Source organism: Rhinopithecus bieti, unplaced genomic scaffold, assembly GCF_001698545.2.
Source record: "Rhinopithecus bieti isolate Rb0 unplaced genomic scaffold, ASM169854v2 scaffold_38004, whole genome shotgun sequence".
NCBI classification, from domain to species: domain Eukaryota; kingdom Metazoa; phylum Chordata; class Mammalia; order Primates; family Cercopithecidae; genus Rhinopithecus; species Rhinopithecus bieti.
In genome coordinates, this window is record NW_016816095.1 from 1,873,959 (window position 1) to 1,881,417 (window position 7,459).

General features: G+C 37.5%; 1 protein-coding gene across 1 annotated transcript in view; it reads right to left on the bottom strand.

The window, feature by feature from the left end:
- Window positions 1–7,459, bottom strand: part of TENM3 (teneurin transmembrane protein 3) — a 494,169-nt gene that overhangs the window by 194,341 nt on the left and 292,369 nt on the right. The window contains 1 exon segment of the mRNA XM_017854351.1: window positions 2,193–2,430. Coding sequence (XP_017709840.1) covers window positions 2,193–2,430 — 238 coding nt within the window.

Genomic DNA, 7,459 nt, shown 5'->3' on the forward strand with positions numbered 1-7,459 from the left:
TTAGTGACATCATATCAGCTGGTTGATTTCCTCCCTGTGTCAACCCATAAAACTATGTAATATTAATTCCATTGATGATTCATTAATGGCATTACTTAGAAATGGAAGAAAATCTCAGTAACTACTCACCATGGGAATGATTTCTTATATGGTCTGAATATAGAGAAACCAGCTACAATTTCACATATTGCTACAGTGGATTTTCTTCTAACCAACTACTTTCTTTCTTTAAAGTCCCATCAATCAAAATTTCCAGCACAATAAGACGAATAATGAGAACACATCTTACTCTTCTCAAAATTATTCCAAATTAACTGTAAGACATGGTTTCATGGAATGCTAACTCTCCTACTGACAGTTTTTGAGGCTTTTGTGTTTTATAACATCACTAAAATTAAACACGTTTCTGAGGATTTAACTTGACATATTTCATAAATATTTGTCAAAACAATTATTGTCAACTACAATGCAATTATCCATATTCAATTTGATGACTCAACTGGAAAATTACTTTTTTCCTAATAAAATTTTTCCAAATGACAATAGTCAATCAGTGTTGATTAGCTCTTCTGTGTGTGCTAATTAATTACACTGGGTAAATTTAGGTCTGTGCTAATAACCTCAGGAAAAAAAAAATCTGTATACATGACTCTGTGTCTTAAGTGAAGAGAAATCTGCTGTTTGCCTGTTTTTCCTGTTCTTTCTCTTCCTAATTTCTCCCAGAAGAATGTTCAGTAATATAAAATAAACAATAAAACTCAACTACTCGTGGCTGAGTATAGATAAAAAGATAAGAGTTCTTTAGAACCTTGTTCTTAGGTCAAGAGCAAAAGAAAACACAGAAAGACTTTTATTGTTGACAACTGTGAGGGCCTCCTGCTAGCTCATCCTCAAGGCAGAAGGGGTGGAGACCATACAGCTAATGGTGAGAAATAGCAACATATGCATTGTGAGACAGTTTCTTCCCCCAGAAGCTATTTCAATCCTAATGTTAACTCTAAGCTCTAGGGCAGGGCATTTTGGGGGACAGTCTCTCAAGGGGTCAAGAGCTCTCTATTTTCTGGCTTTTCTGTGGTGATAACTCTTTTTCTCCAAGCCTAATGGAAACATTGGGGCAGAGAAGAAATAAAGAGTAAGAAGAATGTTAGGGGAACCTCACTGCAAAGCTGCCACCGGAAGACCAGTAAGGTAAGACACCACTCTTGGTTGTGCAATACATAATTACAAAGGAGACAGTGGCAGTTCAGCTCCTGTGCAAAGAAAGAAGGCCAAATGTTACATGCCAGGCCATCCTGAATAACGAAATGGATGAGCTCAAAACAGCTTTTGCTGATCTATACTTTTGTATGAGCAGATCACCACCTGTCAGCCAGTCTTTGTGAGAAGTCGTAACTTTGAACCTCAATGAAACACTATACTATGTGTACAGAGAAGGAGCATTAAACTGCTGAAGCTTCTAGAAGACTAAGAAACCCATGGGCCATCATCTATGAAGGAGGGCAAAACTGTTTTGTATAGCTGCAGACTACTAGTTGCACAATTACAGTCAGAGGATGGAAGTTTCAGGGATGGAGATTTCAGTCCATTGTGGGGAAAAATTTCCTAAAACTGTGTAAGGATGAATGGATTGTCTTAGGAAATAATCCTGCAAGGAACTTCAGAGAGTAGGTCCTATCTCCCTCATAATGTAAGAAACTATAATATCCTTAACAAATTGTCATCGGATTTGTGCTTAAGTGTTATACTTGGGGCTCCACTATGATTATATGATGTAATGAACAAAATATAGTCTGAGAAAGTACAGAAGTCTAGAACCAAGAAGATGCTAGACATGTCTACTAAATCAAGCTACATGCAACTGAGAATAGCATTTTACATCTCTGTCCTTTTCTCCACATGCCTGGTAATTTGTAGACGAGAAAAAAACAAACAGTGGTAAGGGAAAGTTTCACTGAAGTAATTTACTCTTATCTCTTGTAGGGAACAACATGTGTGAAAAGAAGGGGCACGTTCACTGACCCAGCAACTGAAAAAATCACAACAATCTGGAACTGCTTCTTAGAGAAGAAAAAAGAAAACACAACGACAACAACAACAAAACCCGAAACACCACACCAGAATATAGAAGTATAGTCAGTTTCTCTTGGTGAGGAACGGGTTGGACTAGCTTATTTTTAAATGTTAGACGTTACCTGCTTTCCAGTGGTACATTACTGCCAAGGACCCAGCTGTCCTGCAGCTGGACGGACTCGGGTGTGGTTTGCAGCTCGGCGGGCAAAGCAGCCGGCGGGGCCGGACTCTGGTCCCTTCTATTGGTCAGGGAGTTTCTGTTGAGAGAAGTGATGGACGGATGATGCTGTGCAGAGTGCTGCTTATGGGAAGGCGGCAAGGGCTGCAGGGTAGACTGGCCTTGATTGTTTGCAGGTTGCTCTGAAAAACAAAAGAAAGAGAACTCATTATATACATGTATGTATACACACACTACCAATTTCTTGGGGATCCACTGCAGATGAATGAGAATTAAAAACTGCATATAAATCCATCACCTAATAAATTTGCATATTATTCTATTAAGCGGGTGTTCGGTGACATTCTCTAAGAGCAAGTTTACCCTTGATACACCAAGTTCTAATTAATATACAACAGATGGCAAAATTGCTTTTGGTTTTAATTTGTTTCCGATTTTTTTTCATCTGGTTTTATTAACACCTACAGAAAACAGCATCTGACAGCTCCCCTAATGTGCCTTTAGATTTCAGCTTTTTTTTAACAAACCAACCCTGAAATTAAATGGGTAATTTCAGTAGAACACAAAGGTTTTCGCAATGCATATAATCCCTATAATTATTTAATGGAGTTTTTTTAAGCTTTATTTAACTGCAATAAATTATTACAAGCTAGTTGCTAAACAGCAGTAGACTACTCTAGTTTAGTGCATTTCAAATAAGGCAGATCTGCACTATGATCTACTAATAGATGCTAAGTATTCTTTAGCAGAAGGTCACTCTGTGAAGCAGATGTTGTTTCATGGGTACTTAACAGACTGAATCACATCTGATTACAACGTCAGAAGACTCATATACTTAATGACCGTCACATCCATTAGAACACACACAGAACAGATTTTCCAATTTCACAGTATGCAGTGTAACTACAATCTGAAGTAAGTCATAGGTGACCAGACAGGCTCATGCCACTATGTCAGTGATACAAATATTTTTGTTTTAAACCAGAATCATAAAGAGTCTGGCAACTTCAAAACATAAACACCATGCTGTGTTGTAACTGCTAGAAAATTCTGTATAGCTAATAAGTCATAAGTTAAAATTCAAAAATTAATGTAACATCTGAGACCTACTTTTCCATCTCATTACCTAGCTTTGGACACGCTAGAATTTATGAAGACTACATTTTACCAAACAGATAGATGACTCTTTAATTTAATGCTAAACTGATTATGGTTCCACACACATGACATGTCAATTTTGGACTAAATGCAGTTCAAAATGCAGTATAATTTTAAAGTGATGTATTAAATCATGCTATTAATATAAACGCACATATTAAAAAAAATAGGAAACACAAGGACTAGCTTCCATCTATGATGTGAACTCCAGCAGCGATTGTTAAGCCAAATAGCACAGTTTAACATTGTAATTCAGGTTGCATGAAATGAATACATAATATGTAATTGTTTTAATGTATATTATCAAACCTCTTTACAGGGTACAATGATAAAAATAACTCCTCTCATAGTATATAACATCAGTAATATTACGTTTCTAATGATCTCTAATATTCCATATCATATGATTTAACAATGAATAATTTCACATGCTTGTAATGAGGGATAGAGATAACACCTAAATATATGAAAATATCGCTACTTCCTTACAGTTTCTGATATGGGGGAACTTCAAGAATAGAGTTTCCCCCATATCAGAAAGTGCAGGAATCCTTCTTGGTTTATTGCTTTGGTGTTCATGAAAAATTATGATTGTATAAATCTCAGACTGAAATCAGCTTTTGAGGGAATGGCACATACAGTTGTCATTGTGTTAGAAAAAGAGAAACTAACAGCTTAAAATTCATGAAATATTTATTATTCAGGTTTCATATAATTAATTAGAGTTGTCTTCCTTAGCATCAGTGTATATGACTAGAATCCCTATGGATATCTTTAAGGTACATTTCAAGAAGCTGCTGATAGCGTAACCAAACAAGCTATAGTTATGAGGGCCTGACTGGGTTGGTGTCAATGGAATAGAAACAAAGAGAGAACAGGGAGAAATGTTTCCAAGGAAAAAGTAACATGGCTTTGCCTAAAAAGAAGCAGTGGTATAGGTCAGATGACTCCATGCTGCCATGAAAGAATGATATTTTATATATATATATATATTATATAGAAGAAATTGTATTAGCTACTATACTACGTAAAGAGCAGAATATTAGAAGTTATAATAACAAATTTAAGCCCTGATTCTGTCAGACATCATGATTTTTTTCACCTCAGTTTTTTCCCCTGTAATGTGAGAAACACTAGTGTCCCATCCAGGTCTTAGTGCAGTTGTAAGAATTCAACGAAACGCACCCACTTATTCATTTATTCATCATGCACTTAGCCATTCATCCCGAAGACATTTTCTAGACTTGATGTTCCAGGAATCTGCTAAGTCAGTCGCAGATGAAAGCACTGTGTAAATGGTAAAATAAAGCATTATGGAGAAGAACGTTGTTACTGAAAGAGAAATGATTTTAAGATCCATTATCATTATGTTTCAATATGTTGAATTTAGAATTCTTATTCCTAAAGAAAACCATAACCATTGGGAAAAACTTCCATTAAGGTTTCAAGAATAAGCAGCCGCGGCTTTCCCTAGGTACACGTCTTCATTTTGTGAGTGTCTGCTGAGAACTTATGGTGCAGAAGACACCACACAAGGATCTATGCTCTTGCCAATGGTCTGCCCAGGCCAGCACAGCAGTGTGCTGTGTTTACTGGAACCTCTTGAGTTGACAACACAATCAGGAGGCCCACCAATAAAACAAATCCAGCTGATGAAAGCTGGGTTCAATCTAAAATTTGGTGGAACAGAATACATGCAAAGTCTGAATCATATAGGGTGGATGGCCAGAACATTTTTAAAAATTTATTTATTTATTTATTTATTTATTTATTTATTTATTTACTGAGACAGGGTCTCACTCTGTTGCCCAGGCTGGAGTGCAGTGGCACAATCACAGCTCACTACAGCCTTGACCTCCCAGGCTCAAGAAGATCTTCCCACCTCAGCCTCCTGAGTAGCTGGGACCACAGGCATGAGCCACCTCAATGGCTAATTTTTAAATTTTTTGTAGAGACGAGGTCTCACAACTTGAACTCCTGAGCTCAAGTGATCCTCCCGCCTTGGCCTCCAAAGGTGCTAGGATTACAGGCATGAGCCACAGTGCCTGGCCTGGCCAGACATTTAAATTCTGCAGCAGACCACAAACAGGAGCAAAATCTGAAGATTCAGTTAGGGTCTATGCTAGCTCTACAGATTTGGGCTTACAAAACGTAAGAAGTAGCTGGAGTATGTCTTTATCATACCAATTTACTCAAGATAGAATAAGTATATAAAGTATAACAAGAAAAAGTTCAACACTACCAAAAATAAAATAGAATACAAGAAAATAAAAGTGTGAAAGATAAGATAAAGTGGACAAAATATCTACTGTATAGTACTATACATTTTTAAAGAGGGACACAAATCTGGCTTTAAATAATCTACTTGTCAACAAAAAGAGGGAAATATAATAAGCTGCATGATTTAGAGTATTTTAAGATCAAAAGGTTGCTTATAAAAAACACTACTATTTTCATTTTATTTCTGTTACAGAAAACAGAACAGTTCTTTTAAGTTTTTTTTTTTTTCTTTGAGACAAATTCTTGCTCTGTTCTCTGGGCTGGAGTGCAGTGGTATGACTACAGCTCCCTGCAGCCTCGACCTCCCATGCTCAAGTGATCCTCCTGCCTCAGCCTCCCAAGTAGCTGGAACTACAGGCATGTGCCACCACGCTTGGCTAATTTTTTAAAATATAATTTTGGAGAGATGGGGTTTCCCTATGTTGCCCAGGCCAGTCTTGAACTCCTGGGCTCAAGCGATCCTCTTGCGGAGGCCTCCCAAAGTACTGAGACTACAGGTGTGAGGATCTGTACCTGGCTCTTTTTAAGTCTTCACATAAAGAACAATTGAATATCCAGGGAAATTTTTGCCACCAAGGTTCAAAATGGACACTAGGAAAAAGGACAGAGTCTAGACTTGGAGACTATAAAAGTGTTTAAGAATCTAACACAGCTAGGCAGATCCACACAAGAAAAACCAGAACAGCCACTGCAGCCTTTCACTTTAGACAAATTCACTGATACATATATTGAAAAAAAAAAAAGTTCTGGATATAATGACTTTGAGTGAGTTATAGATGGGACAGTCAGACCTCACCAGGTTTAATGCTCCTGCAACCCATCTCTGAACATGTTGATTTACTCCTAGAAAACTCCAAATGGCTTTCTAGTGCCTACCAAACTTACAATGAACTCTAAAGGTGAATATTCTATTTGGTCACGGATATCCCAAAATACATTTTTGCAAGCTCTCCCTTCCGTGTCCTCTTCGCATATTCCTTGTTCTAGCCACGCTTGGAGTAAGTAGCCACTCCACGCCTTACACCTTTCCACTCAGGCCATGTTGCTTCTCTCTGGAAAGACATTTTCCTCCATCTTTCTACCTCCAAATCCAAATTACTTCAAGATCTAAAAAAGGTGACGCCACCTCTGTTTTCTCCAGGTCAAAATCAGTGATCTCTCCTTGGAGACACCTTATTGTATCTGTCCCTTATTCATGGCTCTATTCGCGTTCCCCTCTGTGCTGGAGTTAAGGTTGTAGGGCTCATGTTCCCTGCTCAGCTCCCTACGGGCAGGACTCACATGTGATTCACCTTTGAGCTCTATGGACCGCACAAGGGCAGACACTCAATAAATACTTGCTGAATGAATGACTATTTGTGAAGAATTCAATGAGAGAGAGTGAAAGTAGTAAAAGGTTGAGCTTGTCCATACTGCCTTTAACTATAAGGTAATTTGCAAACAAATACGTTGTATTTCCCCAACTTAACTCTTAGATCCTGAAAGGCGAGGACTGTAACTCAAAGTTATTTGGATTTTCTGGTACTTTCACTAGCACGTACTTCAAGGACTCCCAAAAGTGTGCTGATTGATTGATGACATTGATATAATGGCACCTTGATGGGTCATCTCATTCAAGCAAGGAACGATGCCACTCACCCCAAAGACTGGATTTTAGGAATCTTTCTTTGAAAATGTTCTGATATTTAAAATCTACCTTTTAAGATATGCGAATAATATAAAGATCATATAAATTATATTATACATACAATGTAAGATATAAAATATAAAAAA